The following is a 23,269-nucleotide window of genomic DNA, read 5'->3' on the forward strand; positions in this document are numbered from 1 at the left end:
GACTGCCTGGTCAACATCACCAGTGCTCCTTCTGATTGTTTTCCAGTTGAATGTCATCCAGGAAGAAATAAGCAGTGGCCTGGTCTCCCTGCGGATTCATGTCCCCCCATGGGCTTCCCAAGATCCATATCCTCCCTGGGCCCGAGGACAGAGTCTTTGTCTCTGTTTGGCTCTCCTCTCTAATTATATCTAAGCACTACCTTCCCTAGAGCTTGCCAAGAGGGGTTCCAAGATTAGGGACTGAGCAAAGCTATGTGGAGAACGACTAGGTTGAGGGCAACCAGGGGTGTTTCGTTGCTGCTGTTTTTTCCTGAGGACATAATCATGTGGTCACCTTGGCCTCTATTACTTCCTGAAAATCATTCATTCTATCCTTCCATGGAGGTCAGTTGTTCTCTCTCTTGGTTCCTGCCCACATTCATTCACTCATTCAACAAATTCCCAGCCTCCCCAAGATGAGCTCTTCTTCTAACATGTTCTGAAACGTGTACTGAGCAATATTTATTGGGTGCCTACTATGTGTTAGGTACTGTGCCAGGCACTGACTAGCCGGTGGTAAGGGAATCACAGCTATAACCTCACCTCATTCCCCAGGTTACAAAGGTCATATGCCCCTTTCAATATGGCAGACAAGTTCCCTCATTGTAGATATTTGCTTCTACTTCACCAAGCCAGGTCCTGCCTTGTTCTTTCTAGACTTTAACCCTGCAGTGCTGACCATAACTCAAGCCACCAGTCCCATTGTTTAACTAGTGTCTGTATCTCTAAACTACCCTTCTTCACTTTCCCTTCCCCCTCTCCTCCCTACGCACCCAAAAGAGGATTTAGAACTAGCGGGCCGGACACCAACTGGCTGCTTCTGCTTCTCTCAGCCTAGCAAAAAAAAAAATTGAGAGAAATCTGGAGCCTCTGCCTCTTCCCAACACATAGCTCCGAACAGCTCAGAAAGCTGTCCACACTCACATGTGCCAATCTGGACATCAGGATGCAGACTGTCTGTCAGGTACCTCCCCATAAACTCTCTCCTCTATAACCTACAGAGCCACATCCAAGGGAAAAAGACTAGGCCATAGGCCTGCTTCTACCAGCACCAGGCCTTACCCTGGGAACTTGCCCTAGACCTCTAGAGACTGTCCTTTTTCTCCCATTTTCTCCCAGTCCACCTTCTGGAATCATAGAATCTTAGAACTGGAAGGAGTCATAGAGGTTATCTAGTTGGAGTTGTGTCCAGCAGAGTTCATTAACACCAGCCTGGGCCTGTTCCTTCTCTTCCCTCTGACCTCCTTTCATCTTTTCCTCCACCTCAGTACACACTTGCCCACAGACTTGTACAGACACCAAACCCTGAGGCTGTGCCCCTGTGATCTCCAGCCACCCCTGCCCCAGCCTCTCACACCTTCCTCATCTCTGGAGTTCAGCCAGGCTGTCCCTGGAGAATCAGTCCTCCTTTGCCTAGAAAGCAAAAAGACCCCAGGGTCTGAGTGTGTGAGCAGAGGAGGACTATGGGGCAAGAGGGAAGGAAAATGAAGTTGACATCAACAGAAGATTTCATTTCTTTCCCCCTGATTGCACCAACCTGATTTCATTTCTTTCCCACCTGATTGCATGTACTTTTGGCCTGGCTGCAAGGAGCAATATTGGTTTACTCTTGTATCCTTCAAAAGTTACAGAACTGTGTCTTAAGAGAATTATTTATAGTTACTATAACTGAATTGACAAATGTCAACTTAACTGATAAATTATATTTGGTAAAATAAAGAGGACGTTTATTTAAATGGTTGATGTTCTTGTGTGGCTCATCAAAAAGCAACTCCAGCCATTTCTTGGGCTCCCTCTGAAGTCACACCCCCTCCTCACTCAGAAGTGGGAAGGGACCAAAGTGTGAATGAGCGCTGAAACATCTCTTCAGTACAAAAATTGTGTGACAGAAAACACACATTAGTCATTTGTTGAGAAACAGTGGTGCTCTGAAACATTCCAGGAAGGCAAAGACGGAATCTTTGCTTTCAGGAGATCATCTTGTGGTCACTAGGCATTACCTCAGCCTTCTTGTGCCAGGGGTGTGAGCACCTTTGGGTTATGGTCTCTTTCATTCAGAGATCTATAACTGGGCAGGGTCAACATGATAACAGCCATTATTTGTTGAATATTTACTATGTGTCTTCACTGTGCTCAATCGCATGAGCCCTTAGTAATATGCAACTGTTGCCTCGCAAGCACAAGGCCCTGGGTTCAATCCCCAGCTCCGCAAAAAAAAAAAAAAAAAAAAAAAAAAAAAAAAAAAGATGCAACTGACTGCAAAAGGTCTGGTGTCAAGACAGTCCTGGGCTCAAATCCCAGCTCTACTGCTTTGTATTTGTAGGACCTTGAACAAATCATTGACCCTCTCTGAGCTTCAGTTTCCTCATCTGTACAAATAACTTTTTTATAGGACAGTTAGGAGACTTTAACGAGATAGTGAACATAAAGCACCAAGTTCTGTCCCTGGTATATACGAATCCCAAAATTGTTATTCAGTATTACAGTGAATGTGTTGGTCAGCTTTCCATCGTTGTAACAAAATCCCTAAGATAATCAGCTTCTAAAGAGGAAAGATTTGTTTTGGCTCACAGTTTCAGGTTTCAGTCCATGGTCAGTAGGCCCCATTGCTTCAGCCCTTTAGTGAGGCGGAACATCATAGCAGGGAGCTCACGGTGGAGCGAGCTACTCCCCTCCTAGTGTCTGAGAAGCAAAGAGGAAGAGACCAATTTTCCACAGTCCACTTCAAGGGTGTACCCCCAATGATCTGAAACCTCCCACTAGGCCCCACCTCTTAACAGTCCACTCCCTTTCAATCATGCCAAGCTGAGGACCAAACCTTTAACAGAGACCTTTGGGAGACGTTCCAGATCCAAGCTATAGCAGTGGGAAAGCACTGTAAACCAATGGCTAGGTCACGTCCATACGCTGACCACAGGACCAAATGGAAGGAGGCTCAGGGAGCAGATAGATAGAAAGGGCACCTAGTCAAGTCATGGGGGTCAGGAACGTAAGCCTCTTAGAGGCTGCTGAGAAGAATGGGAGTTAACCTAGCAGAAAGCACAAGGAAGAATATAGCCATCCTGCAGAGGAAGTGATGTACTGTGCAAGCAAGGGAGCCTGCTGCTTTGGGGAACCACAGATAGTACCATAAAGCCTGAGTGCCGCGAGTGACCAACCACACGACCTTAGGAGAGGCAGGTGTTTGTGATGAGGCAATGTTTTGAAGATGGCAGATACAAAAGGATAGAGTCAGAGTACTGCTCTCCCCAGGTCTGTCTGACTGCAAAGCCTCTGATGGGAACCACTGTCGCCCCAAACACAGCCCCTACAGGGGACTGCAAAATATTATAGGGCATATGCTGGGTACTGAACACATGCTGATCTCAGAAATCAGTCTTTATAGCAAGCCTGGGCTCTAGAAAACTCTTCAAAGTAGCCATGTGTTAACAAGGCTATTAAGTTAGAGAAAGAGGATAATTGCCTGTTAACTATTTATATAATGTTTTACAATATAGCATATTATGCTATATAATATGCTTTTAAATAATAATAGCCTTATTTACAACTTCAATATTATCCCTAATAACTTTGAAATAGATATTATCACCATTTTATAAGCAAGAAACTGAGGCTCAGAGGTTAACTATCTTGCCCAAGGTCATATACTCACACCCAGGTCGGTCTCAGCCTGTTGTCTTCCTACTCTGCTTGAAGCCAGATGAAATGACTGGCCAGGGTGCAGCTCTATAAAGAACACTAAACATTGCTGAAATAATAAAAAATACGGTACCTACTATCTCACATTTGCTCATAAGACACCTTACATTACTGCAAAATGTTAATTGCCTACTGAAATAGTATCTTCCAATGGACATTTTAAAACACACCTCCCAGGCACCCGCCTATCTCTGATGATATTTTGGCAACATAATTACAGCAACATTTCCAACTCTGAGTTCAGTCAGTTGACAGTGTCCGGAAGTTAGTTGTCTCCTTCAGCTAACACTCAAAAACTGAATAATGCACAGAACAGTGCTTTCACTGTGCTGTATTTTATTATCTAAATATAAAATCTTTTAATTTGGCTCCCAAGGAAATGTCTGACTTCAATTTTTTTAAAGCACTAGAAAGAAAACAGAAATTGCAGAAAAGTGAAGACAGTTTGGCCAACCAGAAAAGAATTCTTAAACATATTTTGAAAGTCTATGGTTATATTCATGCTTAGTTAAGTGTGGATGACTAATACTATCTAGCTGTTGATGACATTAAAAAAGGGTTAAATGAAAAATAAGTACAAGTAAGTTTGAATGTTATGTCAGACTGCATCATCTTCATATGGTATGAATTCATTATTTTGAACATAAATATTTTGCATTATGTTCAAATGTGAGGTAGAGGAATGAACAAATAGAGAGTATTGCTTTAAGGGAACTCCAGGCTGTGATCTGCTGAGACACTCACATGTTTACCTGCCCTGGACTCTGCCCCAGCTGTCACATGCAAAACTTCATGCAGAAATGAAGTGTTTGATTTTTAGAAACCTAAAGAAAGAGAAACTAATATGTAAAAGAACAACCGACCTGCCTCAAGTGTCAAAAACAGAACATTAGCCAGGTGCTATGGCACATGCCTGTAATCCTAGTGACTCGGGAGGCTGAGGCAGCCTCACAAGTCCAAAGCCAGCCTCAGCAACTTAGTGAGGTCCTAAGCAACCTAGCAAGACCCTGTCTAAAAATAAAAAGGGCTGAGGATGTGGCTCAGTGGAAAGCACCCCTGAGTTCAATCCGTGGTTCCAAAAAACAAACAAACCAACTAAACAGAACATTAACTATGGTCTCCTGGGTGGCAGGCCAAAAACCAAACTGCCCTTTCATACAGGTTCAGAAAGATGGAGGGAGATGTCACTTCAACCCAAGGTAGTCTTGGGGTTGCCACTCCCAAGCTAAGTGTAGCCACTCATCTTTCACCCTGTGCTCCCATTCTGTAGAAGACAGAATGATCCATCATGCAACACACTGAGATGGATTGTTCTACCCACGATTCCGTTTCTCTTGCGTGGCTCAGCACCTAGGTTATCTCCTTTCTGTGTCAGGGTCAAAGCTGGCAGCCAGAATCCTCTGCAATACACCAGGGCCTTCCTAGAATTCTCCTACTCCAGCTAGATCCAACTGCCAGGCTGCCTTCTCCAAACAGGACATACTCTTACTCTTTTTCCTTCAGTAAGTAAGGATCCTGTTGTCCACTTTTGGAATGAGAAAACTTAAAAAACACATGGAAGATGGTAAACTCTTCTCTTGGGAAGTCTGAAGTTCCCACACACAGCTTCATTTTAAAACACAGTAATAATTAGGGGTGTCTATAGTTAGACAAAGATTTGGATCCCAGCTCTCTCAGCGTGTGACCATAATGAGCCTACAAAATGGGACAGTCATGCTTTCTCTGTGGGGAGGTTGGGCACACGAAAGAGTCAATAAATAGATACTTTTATTATGATGATGATATAATATGGGTTGATTGGTTGAATTAACACAGTGAGAAGAGAAATATTCAGAATATAAGTGTAGGATAATGTGAAGGAACTATTGCGTGAAGAAGTTGGTAGACCTGGTACTACCCTGGGTTTGTTTACTTTTGGGGTTTTGTTTTGTTTTGGGATTTGTTTTTGTTTTGATACTGGGGATTGAACCCAGGGGTGTTTTACCACTGAGCTACATCCCTGTCCTTTTTATTTTTTGAGACAGCGTCTCACTAAATTGCCAAAGCTGACCTCAAACTTGATATTTTAGTCAGCTATTTTGCTGCTGTGACTAAAGGACCCAATCAGAACAATTGTAGAGGAGGAAAAGTTTATTTGAGGGTTCACAATTTCAGAGGTCTTAATCCATGGAAGACCGGCTCCATTCCTCGAGACTCCAGGTGAGGCAGAACATCACGGTGAAAGAATGTGGCAAAGGAAAGCAGCTCACATGGTGATCAGGAAGCAGAGAGAAAGAGAGACTCCACTGGCCAGACACCCCCAATTCCCACCTCCTCCAGCCACACCCTACCACTTCAGTTACCAGTTAATCCCTATCAGGAGATTAATTCACTGATTGGGTCAAGACTCTCACAACCCTCCTCTGAACCTTCGTGCATTGTCTCGCACGTGAGGTTGTGGGGGACACCTCATCTGAACCATAACACTTGGTGATCCTCCTGCCTCAGATACCTATTCTCTGGGATTTCAGGCATGCACTACCATGCCGCTAACCGGGATTTTACTCACCCATGACATGAGGACAGTTGAAGTGGGGCACAGCTCTGCAGAGTGGAGCACCAGCCAGCTTCACAGAGAGGTCCCCACTGGGTACATGCACCATGACCCTGAGCCTGGCCTATCCTCTGAGGCTCAGAAACCTGGTCCGTGTAGAAGTTATCTCATGCAGGGAGGCTGACCCAGACCCATAAACCCATGGAAGCCTGTGTATAAGCCCAGATGCCAACCGGTCAGTGGGTGAGACAGACACATCGGCCTGCCATTCACATCTGTTCCCCGGAAGCAAGCTACAAGGGAAGGCAAATGACCAAGAGGCACCTGGGAAGTCTGAAATTCTATCAGAGAAATTCGTTTTAGAACTTCAAAGTCTTATTGGTTGGCTGCATGAGTCTCTTTAATAGGGACACCTAACAGAGGGCCAGCTATTCCTGGAAGACTCTGGTCCCTCTGCCAGACAGAGCCCTAAAACATGTGGCAGGATTCTTGTGGAGTCTTTCTCTGCCTTCAGGCTCACTAACTTCCCTTCAGATCAACACTCCTTCTTTAGATATATTTATACCTTCCGTCAGTGTCGTCCCTTAGTATTTCTAAGAGCTGTGCATGGCCCATAGGAACAACAATCTCTGCTTCCTCATGTCCCAGGGAGTTTGAAGGACAAGGGAAACTTGAACAGAATCCTTCTAGCTCTTTCCTTTGACAGCTGCTACATTGACAGCTGGGACCACACATGCAGTTGTTTAAACCAAACTTCTCTCTTGCTTTCCTCTCTTGTTTCCCTGGCCTTTGTTTGGAGTAGGAAGGAAGGTGTCCACACAAGGAGGCAAATGTGGCAACAAAATCAGTAAAAACTATAATTTGGTGTTTCCAAACACCAAATTTGGTGTTTGAGGCTGGACACTCCCAGTCTCAAAACTAGCGCTAGACTGGGGCAAACTGGCAGAGGAGTGATCAGCAGATTGCCCTTTGAACTCTCTAGAGAGTGTCCTTGGAAGTTTGCGGCACAGCTTTCCTGCTGAATGCTTAGCCGGGCCCCGGCCATTTCACCAAGATGCCTTCTGGGCTCCACAGCAGCACCAAAATGCTGTGATCATTAAAGGGAGTCTGCAGCATGGGGCTGGGGGACAGCTGTAGCCTCATAGCCTGACCCTTCTCTGCTTCCATCCCTCTCCTCTGTGCTGCAGGGCCACTGACCTGGGTCTTCACTTCATATTTCAAAACATTTTTCCACTCTGTTTCTAGAACATTGGTGAATCTCCAGGCTCTGGAGCCCACATAAGTGATTTGAAATCAAGTTCCAAGCCCTTAGGAGATTGCTTGGCATGAGGCCCTTTCTGCAAGTGTTTGTTGAATTCATTCTATAGGCATCACCTGACATTAGTGACATACTAAGGTGCACACCAAATCCTCTGTGACAAAAAAAGTTTTTCCTATTTTCCTAATCTTGAGGAAACAGATGATACAGAATGTGAGGTTTGACTCTTTTTCCTTTTCTTTTTTTCTTTTTTTTTTTTTTTTTTTTTAAGTTCAGGGTTGAACCCAGGGTCTTGCACAATGAGCTACATTCAGGCCTTTTTTAAAATTATTTTGAGTCAGGTTCCCCCTATCTTGCCCAGGCTGGCCTGGTACTTGCAATCCTCCTGCTCAGACTCTGGAATAGCTGGGATTATAGGTGTATGCTACTGCAACCTGGCCAGAATGTGAGACTTTCTACAAAACTGGCCTGGAGTCTTTAAAAAGAGAGTCAATGTTATAAAAAGCAAACAAACAAAAGGTTAGGGAGTGTTATTGACTGGTATTGTCCAATAGACCTTTTGGGATGATAAAAATAGCGTAGATCTATGCAGTCTGATTAGTAACCACTAGCCTAATGTGGCTGTTGAGCATAGAAATGTGGCTTGTGACTAATGAATTGGTTTCTAAATATATTTAATGTTAAATAGTGTAAATGTAAATTCCACATGGCTTTATCTAATAAAGGACACATGGCTGGTGTCCTTTATTAGATAAAGCATAGTCCTAGATTAAAAGAGACTGAAGAAATAGAATAACCAAATGTCATGCCTAAGGCATGATTGGATTCTGGATCAGTTGGTGGGGGAGAAATAGTTGAAAACCATAGATAAATGTTTTAGTCAGCTTTTTCAATGCTGTGACTTAAAGACCTGAGCAGTACAATTGTAGAGGAGGAAACGTTTATTTGAGGGTGCATGGTTTCAGAGGTCTCAGTTCACAGAAGTCCCGCTCCATACTGGGGCCTCCAAGTGAGGCTGAACATCACAGCAGAAGAGTGTGGCAGATGGAAGTGGCTCACAAGATGATGAGGAAGCAGAGAGAGACTCCACTCATCAGATACAGAATGTATACCCCAAAGCCACGCCCCCAATGCCCTCTCCTCCAGCCACACCCTACCAGTCCTCAGTTACCACTCAGTTAATTCCTGTCAGGCTCTCACAACCCAATCATTTCTCCTCTGAACCTTCTTGCATCGTCTCATATGTGAGCTTTTGGGGGACACCTCACATCCAAATCATAACAACAAATATAAACATAAATTACTTACTTGACATTATATAACTAAGGGTAATTTCCTTTTTTAATTTTTTTGTAGTTGGACATCAGACCTTTATGTTGTTTACTTTTCTATGCTGTGCTTAGGATTGAACCCAGTACTTCTCCAGGGCTAGGCAAGCACTCTGCCACTGAGCTATAGCCCCAGCCCCAGGATAATTTTCTTAGGTGTGACTATGGTGTTTTGGTTTTGTAGGAGAATTTCATTTTTAGGAACCGTATGCTACCGCATTTAAGGCTGGAGTGTCTACTATTCTCTTTCAAATGGTTCAACACATACACAAAGAGATAAAGCAGATATCATAAAATGTTAGTAACTGGTAAACCAGTGGAAGGCATACTGGTATGCATTGTACTCCTCTTTTACCTTTTCTATGGGTTTAAAATTTTTTTGAAATAAAAGTTGGAAGCATAAAAGGAGAGGGGCAGATACCCATCAGAAGCATGATAGTAAGAGAGCAAGGCTCACAGTTTGGCCTGGCTACAAAGCACGGTGTTCCAAACATGCAGATGCAGAGCATTTGTTTGGCATCTCGTGTGTTTCCCCTCTCTTATTTATAACTGTCTCTCTGAGAAATCACAATCAGAATTGTAACTTAGTATGGTAGAAATGCACCTCCCATCTCTACCGAAAGAATGATAAAATTATAGCTTTGATAGAAACCCTTTGATTTAGGGGAAGAGCTGAGACTTGCCAATCTTGACTCCCTGTGGTTCTAGGAACTAGTAGTTCCTCTCACAGATGACCAGGATCAAAGCCAAAATTGTGAAGTCTTTCTACTTTGCAACATGAGGGTTATTTATAAGGTAAATAATTATAAATTGATCACATAGTTAGGTGACCAAAAGTCAAATAGAATGTAAATCCACAGGTGATGAATAATGGCTGATATAAATACTCACAAATGAGTTGATGTTGAAGTCAGGTCTTAAAGTGCCATTTCTCAACACAGAGCCTGAACTGAAAATCACATGAGTATTTGCCAAAAACAGGTTCCTCTGGGCCCTACCCTAGTCCTACAGAATCAGAATGCAGAATGTCCATATTTACCAAGTACCCCCAGATGATCCTTATGCATGCTGATGTTTAAGAATTTCAGTTGGGGTGAGATTTAGATGTGTGGAAAGAAACTTGAAAGTTTTTTTTTTTGTTTTGTTTTTGTTTTTTCAGTTCTGAGAATTGAATCCAGTGGCCCCACTGAGCCACATTCCCAGATTTTTTTTGGTTTGAGGCAGGGTTTCACTAAATTGCCAAGGCTAGTCTTGAACTTAAAAGCCTGCTGCCTCAGCCTCCCAAGTAACTCCCATTATAGGCATGTGCCACCATGTTCAGCTAAAACCTGGAGTATTCTGATAGGTGAAGCATCCTAGACAAAGATACAAAATGAAACTGAGTATTCAAAGAGTATAAGGGACCTCATCTTGTTGGAGGAGGAAAATTCCTATTTAAGATCAGGTGAGATAAAGTTGGTTGGGGGAGGAGGGAAGCAGGTGCATAGAAAGCTCTGACACCAGGCGGGGAGATTGACCAGTGTGGGGAAGAGAGTTGGTTGACAATGAAGGAACAAACAATGGTATATATAGGAATGACAAGACAGGTGGATATCTGGTTTAGGGTAGTAAATTCTAGGACTGCTACTAAGAGATCTATGCAGGGGAGGTAGAAACTAGTGGAAGACAAGGGTTACTTGAGAAACTGTTTATTCAGGTTCACTGTAGCCCCAATTACTCATCTTTGATTATCAAAACTCTTCTCCAGCTTTGGTGTGTGAAGAACATCCCTCCCAAAAGGATCTTTTTTGTTTGTTTGTTCTAAGTAGTTATACATGACAGTAGAATGCATATTTTTCCCAATGGACCCTTATTTTATTTATTTATTTATAGGCAGTGCTAAGAATTGAACCCAGGGCCTCATACATGCTAGGCAAGTGCTCTACCACTGAGTCACAACCCCAGTTCCAGTAGAATGCATATTGCCACATCATACATAAATGGAATATAACTTCTCATTCTTCTGGTTGTATATGATGCAGAATCACACCAGTCCTGTAGTCAAATAGGGTAATAATGTCCGATCCAAAAGGATCTTTATGACTTGCTGCATATAGGAAAAGATGAACCAAATGGCACTTCCTGCAGTTACAAACTCAACTGATCTCAGTTTGAAAGGATCCATACCAATATGGCATATTTTGAGATGGCCTGTCTTATCTCCAGATGTGAGATGAGGATGCCTGAAGGAAAGTGTCCTGGATAAGGAGCAGAGGGAATGGGTGGGAGAAAATTTTTTGAAGAATCAGTAGGTCGCGATAACTGACTTTCTAAAAGGGGAAGGGGCTATAAATGGATGTATGTAAAAAGAAATGTTAATAATGCTCAAAGTCAGAAATCTATCTGGAGGGAAGAAATGATGAGACCAAAGTCAAAAATAGGGAAGCTGGGAAAAGGAGTTGTTTTTGCAGTAACATAGTGAGAGGGAGGCTGTAGTCAGACATCCCAGTGGGGGTACCTTTTTGGCAGTTGAACAGAATTGATTGGAGATAAAGAATAAAATAGCTGAGCCCAGTGGCACACACCTGTAATCCCAGCTGCTCAAGAGGCTGAGGCAAGAGGATCTCGAGTTCAAAGTCAATCTCAGCAAAAGCAAGGTGCTAAGAAACTCAGTGAGACCCTGTCTCTAAATAAAATACAAAATAGGCCTGGGGATGTGGCTCAGTGGTTGAGTGATCCTGAGCTCAATCCCCAGTACCAAAAAAAAAAAAAAAAAAGAACAAATAAAGTGAGGACAAAGAGAGATGTTTGAAGCCAAAGGCAATTCCCTAAAAGAGTTCATAGAATGAACAACTCGGGAAGAAAGAATGCCTCTCTATCAAGAGCACTTGATAGATTTCATGGTGTCAGGCCCTTGGCTGTTATACCACAGCCCCAAGGTTCTCTTCCTCTATTCCTCAGAAAAGCATTGAAAATGGACCTCATTTTGCTTGTCATGGAACTCTTATATGACAGGCCGGTCAGAAAAAATCACAGGCTGAAAAATTAAAATTATTTGCCAAGTTGTAGTTTTATTATTATGCAGGAGCAATAGTAGCAACAAATGGAGATGTGTACTCAAACTGGCTTTCATCTAGAATGATATATGATTAGTATACTGCTATAGGGATTGTGGAAGTGTGAATGAGGAACTGTCTCTTGTTTTTGCCGGTCTTTATTGCTATGGCCAATTATTAAGTGTTATAACTTTTAGCGTGAGTTTTCCTAAGGGTTAGTCTCATGGGTCAAGTTTCTCTGAATCTGCCTGGCATAGGGTCATACGGAAAATATGAGACCATGTTCACAAGGTCCTAGACTTGTCCTTCTATTTGAAGGAACAGGAAATGAACTTCTTTTGGAGCAGGATGGATGAGGCTTGGGTGTTTCGTTTGTTCTTTTTGTTGATTGCGGTAGTGGGGGTTGAACTCAGGGGCGCTCTACCACTGAGCTACACTCCCAGCCTTTTAAAACTTTATGAGACAGTCTCGCTAAGTTGCGGAGGCTAATCTTGAACTTGCAAGATCCTCCAATCTCAACCTCGCAAGTAGCTATTATTACAAGTGTGTGCCACCAGCCCAGTGTCAGCTTGGGCTTTTATTAGTGGAATAATTTTTTTAAAGATATGAGAAAAGTATCTGGGTATAGACTTAGGCAGGCGAGATCACATCGAATAATTTTCCAGGGGGCCGGAGATAAAGCTCAGATGGGTAGAGGGCTTGGTTCAAACCCCAGCACCAAAAGAGAGAGAGAGAGGAGAAAGAGGAGAGAGAGAGAGAGAGAGAGAGAGAGAGAGAGAGAGAGAGAGAGAGAGAGAGAGAGAGAGAGAGAGAGAGAGAGAGAGAGAGAATGGATGAATAAATTCCTGAAAGGATCTTTACTGACCTACAATTGTTTTAAAACGGGATTCGGGAAGGTTGAAAGTTGAAAGACTTCAAACTTAGTGGGTTTTCCAAAACAAAAGTAGTGAAGAAACTACATTTCCCAGGAGGCCTGGCGCCAACTCTCCACACCCAGCTAGGTCTCTTCTCTGCGAAGTACGCTGGGAAATGTAGTTCTCGGGACAGACACGCCCGTGACGCTTACGTAGGAAGGCAAGAGGAGGCACTGCGCTGCCGGGCTGGACTGGGTCTGGGGTATCGAGGTGTGGGCTACACCTTTTACCTAATTTGTTGTGCGCAGTGAGGGAAGGGCCGCATCGTCTGTCCCTTAGCCGTATAATAAGCTGGCCCGCGCCCAGGCGCTGCCTGGAGCCTCTCGGGGGAAATCCGGGTGGGTTTGGCTCGGTGGTACGGGTCCGATTTCTCTGCAGTCGGGTCAAGCGGGGGAGAAGGTGCAAACCGCGGAGCTGGAACTGGAGCTGAAGCCCGGCGCCCCACCCAGGTTGCGGCCGCGCGGGGAGGAAGCGCACATAGGTTTGGCGCAAAGTTTCCTTTTCTGCTTTCTCGTCAGAGCAGTTTCAAAGGGCGGGGGTCTGAGAATGCCTCACTTTGGTTTGAAGAGGGCCCAAAGCCAAAGGGATTAAAATAAGCGACTTCCCGCTTCCCGAAAACGCACACCCTGCTAGCCATGGGCAGCCGAGATCACCTGTTTAAAGTGCTGGTGGTGGGGGACGCCGCAGTGGGCAAGACGTCGCTGGTCCAGCGATATTCCCAGGACAGCTTCAGCAAACACTACAAGTCCACCGTGGGAGGTGAGACGTCGCCAGGTGGAGGGGCGGGTAGGACCTGGGCCCCGACAAGGACCCGAAACAGGGACCCAAGTGGGGCGGGTGGTGTCCGTGGATCCTTGTTGGGGTCAGGAAGTAGGTGTCTGGGATCCTCAAGGGAGTAATTACCGAGTTTTAGTTTGCATTCCTCTCTTGGGTCTCCCCAGCCAGGTTTTCTCAGTCGGAACCGACTGCCTGGAAAGAGGGCAAAGGTGTAAAGATGAAAAATGGGAGAGAGTCAAAGTGAGCAGTTGCTATTTACCGCCGGCGAACTGCGAACTCCCGCAGCCTTCCAGCAGTCCAGGGCCAATCTGAAGAACAGACGCCCCTGAGACCCTCAGTAGGGCCGGTTAGGTGCCAGCGGGGGCTTTTGCCGTCTTTTCACGGGAGGTTACAGACAGCTGTTGAAGAAGGAACAGAAGGATTTAATATGGCCTTGGGAGGAGAATTTAGGAAGCGAACTGGTCTGAAGGACCCAAGGATCGGGGGAGCATTGGAGACACAAACAAGCCCCCGCCCCACTCCACACTGTCAGATGCCCATCAGAGCTTGAACTGTGTGCTTTCAATCCATTGATCGCTTAAATAAAGGTAGCCTAGGGATCCTTTAAAGAATGTGAGGAATTCTTCAAAGTAAGTAAAATATACCAGTTCTCTGACCTATTTTCCCACCCCTTTTTCCCTCAAACTGGGGAAGAGAGGAAGAAAGGGAGCACTAAGAGTTAATTCATTTCTTTCTCAGTACAGCCTTGCTAATCAACTGAACGGTTTGTTGTTTTCTAGAGGTAGAAAAGCCTTTTTGTGCACAAAGCCCTGGGTTCAATCCCCAACATCACACACACACACACACACACACAGCCTTTTTGTTAATTAGAAGGTATTTAACTAGGAAGAGCTGATGATGGGAAAGAATAACTTAAAAACCTATCTCTATTAAAATAATATTCTGGACTGAAGATGTAGCTCAGTGGTAGAGCACTTGCCTAGCATGTGCAAGGTCTTGGGTTCATCCCCAGTAACCCCCCCCCACACACACACACACATACGTACACCCAATAACTTTTTTAAAGAAAAAAACTTGTACTAATGTAAATTTTGGAAAATGTGTCCTGGTGTTCATATGAAATTCATTCTTTTTAATTAATAACCACCTAGTTTGCAATTAAAACATCCTCCTTATGAATATCCAGCAACTGGGCACATGCCTGCAATTCCAGCCACTGAGGAGGCCAAGTCAGGAGGATCACAAGTTCAAGGCCAGCTTGGGCAACTTAGCAAAACCCAGTTTAAAAAATAATAATAATAAGGGCTGGGGAGATAGCTCAGCTAGTAGAGTGCTTGCCTTGCAAGCACAAGGCCCTGAGTTCAATCCCCAGTACTGAAAAAAAAAAAAAATATGTATATATATATATATATGTATATGTATATCCAGCAGAATTGTTTAAGTTTCAAACTGTTTCCTGACCATTCTGCCTGCTGCTCCTAAGTACCGTGAATGTTCTTAGTTCATAGATTTAGGTTAAAATGTCCTGCTAATTCATTTTTATGAATTGTTCTAGTTTTCCCGTAGCAAAGAATATAATTGGCTCTGGCTAATTTTTTTTGTGTTTATTCTCAATTCCCCCTGGCTTTTATTCCTAACACAGATGTGGAAGAATATATTTACAAACCTCAGGAATTATTCTCTTTCCTTATTTAAAAGCTTCCTCCACCCCATACTTGTTCATCCCTAATTCTTGGAGTCTCAGCATCTCCAGATTTGGTGGTAGGTCTCAGCATAACTCTTAAGCATCATCTACATAGTATTCTCTTCTTAGGAATCTTGGGGACCTTCTCCATTTATTACACTCGTACCTGGAGTCCTACAGCCTTATGGATGTAGAATTCCCCAGGGTGGTTTTCTCATAATACAATTTGATTAGAAACCAACAGTGAAATTGAATGTGGAAGATAGAAAAGGGACCATGTCCACCTCATTTCCTCCATCTTCCCCGCCCCACTCCTCCCTGAGAAAATCCCCTAAGTCTCCTGAAACTGTTTAACTTGAGGATAGTTGAACTCATAATCACTGTCACCTTCTGACCTCAGACTTAGAGACAAGTAGTTTCAAGTAAATTGGCTTGACAGGAGGAGAAGAGTTGGAGATACCTTTGGAGAGTATGAATTAACTGTCCCACACTTAATGTACAAGTGTGAACTCATCTCAGCCTAATGAGGGCTTACAAATTCGTAAATGGGATTGGAGTTGCATGTCTCTTGGGTCCGTAACTGCATTTGTGATCTGAGTTTATCCCTGGAATTTTTCTTTTTTTCTTTCTCCTTTTTTTTTTTTGTACTAGGGATTGAACCCAGGGGAATTTAACCACTGAACCACATCCTCAGCCCTTTTTATTTTTTTTAATTTTGAGACAGGATCTCCCCAAATTGCTTACAGCCTCTCTAAGTTGCTGAGGCTGGCCTTGAACTTGTGACTCTCCTGCCTCAACCTCTTAAGTCACTAGGATTACAGGTGTGCGCCACTCACTGTGCCTGGCCTATCCCTGGATTTTTTAACAGGTAAATTTTATTAAAGTTTAATAAACATATCTTTTCAGTGGATTTTGCTCTGAAGGTTCTCCAGTGGTCTGACTCCGAGATGGTACGGCTGCAGCTGTGGGATATTGCAGGTAAACTGGGAAGGCCAGAGAGGAACAAGGGAAGAAATATTGGTTTAACCAGCAAAATCTCAGAAAAAAAGTGGGGAGCAACAGAACCAGAATTTTTTTTTTTTCTGAAGCTGCAATGATTGAGCTGCTCTGAGAACATGTGGATGGAGTAGACAGAGCTTTGCAGATTTTTTTTTTTGTTTTTAGATATTTTGTCCTGAATAAATGAAGAGCAGTCTGTATGGAAGAGTTTGTGAGGTAGTGGATTGTCCAGACCCTAGGTAGATGCTTCCACAGCAGAGGGTGGGTGCTTTGTGTAAGTTTTCAGCTGACCTTAGAAGCAAGATCCCCAGAAAATAGAGATAATAATAATAGCGAACCTGTATTATGTGCTACCATTCTTCTAAGTATTTCATATTTATTGATTCATTAATTCTTATAGCCCTATCATAAAAGCTTTTATCTTCACTTTACAGATGAGAAATCTGAAGCACCGAGTCTGATTTGCTCAGTCACATAGATAACAAATGGCAGAGCAGGGATTTGGACTTAGGGCAATCCAAGTGTGGAATCTGCCTTGTAGATAATTGGACTTAATAATGATAGAAAATCCAAAGTAGAAAGCCAGGAGTCCTCTACCACCTGTATGCAAACTGCTTTCACCCACAGTGAAGGAAGGACAGGCAGGGCATCACAGAGGCACTAAAAGTGATTGTCAGGGTCACCTTCTTGAGAGCTTCTCTTCTCCCCAGGGCAGGAGCGCTTCACATCTATGACACGACTCTACTACCGAGATGCCTCTGCCTGTGTTGTTATGTTTGATGTTACCAATGCCACTACCTTCAGCAACAGCCAGAGATGGAAACAGGACCTGGACAGCAAGATCACACTGCCCAATGGAGAGCCCCTGCCCTGCCTGCTCTTGGCCAACAAGGTACACGACCAGTCTTAAGAAAATGACCTCTGATTCTGTGGTCAAAAAGTGAACCTAAAATGTTCTATGATCATGGGCCTCTGTTTCCCCTTTCCAAGTTGGCAGAATCATCTCTACTTCTTTCAAGGGATATCCAGAATGAGACTTTCTTTCTTTCTTTCTTTCTTTCTTTCTTTCTTTCTTTCTTTCTTTCTTTCTTTCTTTCTTTCTTTCTTTCTTTCTTTCTTTCTTTCTTTTTTTTTTTTAATTAAAATAAATATTATGTTAAAGTATTATATTCTTACAATTTACCAAGAGGTATACTAATTGCAATGTAGACATTTAATGAACTGTCGTTAAATGGATATGCCTATTCATCTGCATTTGGAACAATAAATAAATACAGAAATAACCCCAGGAAACTCCCTGGTGATCTTTCCTAACAACTATTCTCCCTTTCCCCAAAGGTGACCTCATCCTAATTCCTAATGTAACACATTGCTTTTGCCTCTTTGAACTTTACGCAGAAGGATCACATGGCATGCAGTTTGCTGTGTGTCTTTTGCTCAATGTCACATTTGTGAAATTCACCCATATCGTGAATGGGTGAATGCAGCAAAAGTTTACACACTTTCATTGTTCTATAGCATTTCATTATATAGATGAAAATTTATCCATTCTATGGTAGTAGAATGAATCAGATATTATTACCCTAAGTGCATATTTGATTACATGACCTGTGTAACTCTGCATCATGTACAACGAGAAGAATGTGAAGTTATACTCCAATTATGTATACGTCAAAATGCATATGTACTGTCATATATAACTAATTAGAACAAATAAAAAGAAAAAACAAAAAAGAAAACTTATCCACTCTAGAATACATCGACTACTTGGTTGTTTCTATATTTTAACAATTAAACTATAGCTGTTTTACATGTATTCTGGTCCAGTGTGTGTATGTATTTACTTATTTTTCCATTTAACTATCTATCATTTAACTATTCATTTATCTGTCATTTAACTATTCTATCACTTAGTCTCCTGTTTATCATTTATTCTCATTTATTTTATTCTTTTTTTAGTTGTATGTGACAGTAGAATGTATTTTGACATATTGTACATACAGAGTATAACTTTCCATTCTCGTGATAGAACATGATGTGGAGTTATACTGGCCATGTACTCACATATAAACATAGGAAAGTTAGGTCCGATTCATTCTGCTCTTTCCCATTCCCATCTCCCATCCCTTCCCCCAAGGGAGAATGTGACTTTCTTTGGGAACAATGTTGACTGCAGAGTTTAGATACTGTTGTTCTTAGCCAGTGGTGGAGAATTGTTTGAAGCCCAGATGTATCTGTGGTATGTTCCTCTTCCTAGGAAGTTTATAGTGTTGCATTTTATGTATTTTCTTTGTTAGTGTGATCTGTCTCCTTGGGCAGTAAACCGGGACCAGATTGACCGGTTCAGTAAAGAGAATGGTTTCACGGGTTGGACAGAAACATCAGTCAAGGAGAACAAAAATATTAATGAAGCCATGAGGTGAGTAATTCATGCTGACCTGGGGACAGGCAGAGATTTACCCATCCTCTACCGTGGCCCTATGTACCCTGTTTTCTTGCTTCTGAGCAAACAAGAACAGACTGAGCCACCGGAATGCCAGCTCCTGAACATCAGGAATACTGTCTTCTCTCCCATAATGACTGGGGACCAAGGACTTTTAAACCTATAGCTTTATAGTATGTCATCTGCTGATAAAATTGTCTCTGCCATATCTCCTTTTTCTCCATCCAGTTGCTCAGGATTTTTCATTTCTTTTTGCAGAGTCCTCATTGAAAAGATGATGAGCAATTCCAGAGAAGACACTATGTCTTTGTCAACCCAAGGGAACTACATCAATCTGCAAACCAAGTCCTCTTCCAGCTGGGCCTGCTGCTAGTAGAATTTGACTTGTTTCCATCCCAGTTCTAGAAGGTCTTTCCATTTATTCCCATCGGGCCCACCCAGCAATTTCATTAAGAACATTTGAACTGTCTCCTGCCAGTGATCCAGTAAGAAGGGCCATTGTAACTTAAAAACACCCCTGGGACACATGTGTATTTCTGTATCCCCTGGATGTTGACTCTGACTTGCTCGTGTGGCCCAGTCAGTGACGTCTATGTAAGAATGATCACCTCAATTTGTGATCTGGAACTTTGTGGGAAGAATTAGAAATTAAAAGTCAAAATTCTCTGCCAGGAATAGTGATGCACACCTGAAACTCCAGGGACTCAGGAGTCTGAGGCAAGAGGATCACAAGTTTGAGGCCAACCTCAGCAACTTAGCAAGACCCTGTCTCAAAATAAAAAAAAAACAAAAGGAGGACTGGGGATATAACTCAGCAGTTAGAGCACTTGATTAGCACGAAGCCCTGGGTTCAGACCACAGTACAGGAGGGGGGAGAAAAAAAAAAAGAAAGAAAAGAACAAGAAGTACTTGAGGCCAGCATGGACAACTTGATGAAATCCTGTCTCAAAATTTAAAAAAATAATAATAATGAGGGCTGAGGAGTATAGCTCAGTAGTAAAACACCCCTAGGTTCATCCCAGTACTGCAAAAATAAATAAATAAGAAGGACTGGATTTGTAACTCCATACACTGCTCCTGGGTTCAATTCCCAGTACCAAAAGGAAAAACACACACACACACACATAATTGTCACCTACTTTTGACCTTATTATACCTTGTTTGATGATACCATGTTCAGATTGAGAGGAAAATAAGATCAAATGTCTTTTCATAGGTCATTGCTTTCAGATTCTGTCCTGAACATGGAATGTAAACATCTGATTCTGGGATATAGCAGGTGGAGGCTGAACATCTATGGTTTGGGGGCTACTGGTGGTGAATCATAGTCACTGTATTTTGGAAACTTCTAGTCATGATGAATTTCTCTCTCAGCTTCAAAAAGAGTCAAGCTTTTAAACTGCCTATCTTGTGTGATGAGAGCATTTCTTTCCACAAAGAAATTAATCCACCTTAGGATTTTCTGAGGTTTCTGGGTTAATGTTCTGAGGCATGATGCTGTGAGTATTGTCAGTTGGCTTGCTCTGAAGGAGGCTCGTTCCTTGCAGCTCTGAGGAAGCTGAATGGAAGAAGAAAGGGGCGAGATTAACAGAACAGAATCCACTGCTTCAACTTTAGGAGCAGGGTGATTGGCTAGCACTCAGTCATAAAAAACAAATATTATATACAGGCCATGGCCTGGGGGTGGCGAGCGGATAGATAGAAAATCATTAGGTAATTTAAGTGCTAAATTGAGCAGAGTTTTTAATATTGAGTCACTTTCTAGACAGTTTAACTTGTTAAATTCTTCCTAAGATAGTGATTTACAACCTACCCAATGTTATGCATATTCTTAGTGAACTCACAGGCCTGAAGTTCTTTGATAGACCTTCAGTAAGTGTCCTAAATTATTTGATTCCCACATCTGGCTCATCAGAACCAACTGGAAAAATTTTTTCAAATTTAATGTTTTAAGATTTTTAGGGATCCCAGTCTCAAATCAGTGAAATCAAACTTCCCAGTCTGGGAGTGTGTTGTTCTTGTTAAAACTTCCCAGGTGGGTCCTAAATGACCAGATTTGGAAACCATAGCTGGAGAACTTTGTAAAAATTGAGAGTCAGGTCTTTACTATGTAAAGAATCCTGGGTTTGCTAGGCATGATAGTGCATGCTTGTAATCCCAGAGGCTCAGGAGGCTGAGGCAGGAGGATTGAAAGTTCAAAGCCAGCCTCAGCAACTTGTCAAGGCCCTAAGCAACTCAACGAAACCCTGTATGTAAATAAAATACAAAAAAGGACTGGGGATGTGACTCTGGCTAAGCACCCTAGGTTCAATTCCTGGTACCAAAAAAAAAAAAAAAAATCCTGGGTTTGCTTTTGTTTGGTTACTTTCCAGGTGATTCTCATACACCCAAGCTTTGAAAGCCATTGTCCCTAGGAAGAGGCCAGAAACCAAATAAAAGAAGGACATAGTGGGCCAAGCCTTCAGTGGTGTATTGTTGATTTATGGTGCAAATATTGAACCCAGGGTCTTCCACATGCAAGGCAAGAACCCTACCTCTAAACTACATTACAGCCCATTTCTTATTTTTCTTTTTTGGTACTGGGAATTGAACCAAGGGCTCTCTACCATTGAGCCACAATGCTAACCCTTTTTTAATATTATCATTTTTTTATTTTGAGACAAGATCTGATTAAATTGCTCAGGCTGACCTACAACTTACGTCCTCCTGCCTTAGCCTTCCAGGTCACTAGGACCATAGGCCCTGTGCCACCGTGCCCAGCTCCTTGTTGTATTTTAGTGCCAGTTAGTATAATTTGCTTGATCTTTTAAGACCTTGAAGTTCTTTTTTGTATTACCATTTTCAGGTAAGATTTTGATGACAGTGATTCTGAACATAATAGTGGAGTAACAAATTCCCTTTATGTGTAGAGAAAATGGATTTTTATTCGCTGGCTTGAATCCCCACACGATCACAAATAAATGGGAAGTAGGTCTCATATTCATGGTGGTTAGTAGTTATTGGCCTGTAATGTCAGTTTGCTAAGGCGCAATTTTATACCAGTAGTTCAAGAATATTGTAGAAATAGAGACTTTTATCTTTATAACCTCTGTTTAAAGGAAGATAAATATTCTGTTTTCTGTTAATTTGCTAGTACCAGTGCTTAGATCCAGATGCCTAGTACCAGTTCAGAACTTGATGTAATACCCCAAATACTGCTTGGAGATGGGACCATTTTAAACCCAAATATGTTTTCTTTTCCCATTTCCTGACTCAGGATTTGCCTGCTTTTTTGAACATTGCTGCCTTCTGGATTTTTTTTCCCCCAACTGGTGAATTATAGGCCTGAAAACCATTAAAGAAGGAACTGAAATATAAGTAATTCTACTCTATGCCCCTATCCATAAAGAAAAGGCACCTGTGATCCCAGCTACGTGGGAGACTGAGGCAGGAAGATCACCACTTCTAAGTCCAGCCTGGACAACTTAGCGAGACCTTGTCTCAAAATAAAAGATAACGCCAGGCATGGTGGTACATGACTGTAATCCTAGCAACTCTGAAGGCTGAGGCGGAAGGATTGCAAGTTCAAGGCCAGCCTTAGCAACTTAGCAAGGCCCTAAGCAACTTAGGAAGACCCTGTCTCAAAAAATTTTATTTAAAGGCTGGGGATGTGGTAAAAAGCTCAGTGGTAAAGTGTCTCTGGGTTCAATCCTTGGTACCAAAAATAAAAATTTTAAAAAGATAAAAAACACTGGGGATATAACTCAATGGCAAAGTCTTGCCTAGCATACCAAGGGTCTGTTTTTAATCCCCGGTACCATGGGAGGTGGGGAGGAAGAAAAAAATATTTGCATGAATGGAAATGTGACCTAAAAATAATTAGGTCATATCATTGGATGCTACTTCTTTGGTAAAATTGTTTAGAACATGGACATTTTTGTAGTCCCTACCTAGAGACATTTCTGTGTTTGAGTCAAAATGTCCTCTAGTCATTCAGCTAATCTTTGGTCCTAAAAAAATTTTAAAAGTCATAAGAATCTTCTACAGGGTGTTCTGAGTAACCCAAGGAAGGGTTGAGAACAGAGCTGGGAGACAGTGACTGCCCCACCTTTGTTCTTTGAACAGAATAGCAAGTGACCAAATAAGTAGGGACAAAGCCATCATAGGGCAGGGAAGGCCCTCAGCTGTACTAATGATCCAAAGTTGGCCCAAAGCACTGGAATCCAATACCTGATTCTGTACAGGACTCTTCCCTCAGATCCTCAAGCTGTATATCCTCTTATACTATCTTTGAAATAAGAAAGCCAACAGTTCTTCCCATTTTCCGTTTGAGGGAACAAATGTCTCAAAATTTGACTGACTGAAAGGCAGCTGGTTGCATTTGTAATAAAGCCAAGGCATGACTGCACGTCTTCTAACTCCCCATCTCCATTCTGTCATTTAGGTTTCTGGGAAACATTTGGTCTGGAAAACCCGTTTTAGAAAATAAGACCAGACATTTAGAGAAACAGAACTGAGCCCTTTGGGGTTTGAAACTCTTGGTTTGTATAAAGATGACTTTTGAGAACATGCTCATATGTG

General features: G+C 42.5%; 1 protein-coding gene across 6 annotated transcripts; it reads left to right on the forward strand.

Moving 5' to 3' along the window:
* Positions 1-12,859: 12,859 nt before the first annotated feature.
* Positions 12,860-19,719, forward strand: RAB29 (RAB29, member RAS oncogene family). Of its 6 annotated transcripts, none has more exons than XM_079107628.1 (5): positions 12,860-13,565; positions 16,174-16,245; positions 16,977-17,158; positions 18,564-18,685; positions 18,968-19,719. In XM_079107628.1, the coding sequence occupies exons 1-5, from the start codon at positions 13,442-13,444 to the stop codon at positions 19,080-19,082; spliced, it is 615 nt and encodes a 204-aa protein (XP_078963754.1). In that variant the 5' UTR covers positions 12,860-13,441; the 3' UTR covers positions 19,083-19,719. The 6 variants fall into 6 exon arrangements, with proteins under 6 accessions (XP_078963754.1, XP_078963756.1, XP_078963759.1 ...); XM_079107630.1 differs by having other exon boundaries at positions 12,874-13,287; XM_079107633.1 differs by having other exon boundaries at positions 13,527-13,565; positions 16,982-17,158.
* The last annotated feature ends 3,550 nt before the right edge of the window (positions 19,720-23,269 follow it).

This window comes from Sciurus vulgaris, assembly GCF_902686455.1.
Source record: "Sciurus vulgaris genome assembly, chromosome: 12".
In the NCBI taxonomy this organism is placed as follows: Eukaryota; Metazoa; Chordata; class Mammalia; order Rodentia; family Sciuridae; genus Sciurus; species Sciurus vulgaris.

Coding starts and splice junctions, on each gene's coding strand:
- RAB29 (XM_079107628.1), top strand. CDS start 13,442: ATGGGCAGCCGAGATCACCTGTTTAAAGTGCTGGTGGTGGGGGACGCC. Junction 13,566..16,173: donor CTACAAGTCCACCGTGGGAG/GTGAGACGTCGC, acceptor ATATCTTTTCAG/TGGATTTTGCTCTGAAGGTT. Junction 18,686..18,967: donor AATATTAATGAAGCCATGAG/GTGAGTAATTCA, acceptor TTCTTTTTGCAG/AGTCCTCATTGAAAAGATGA.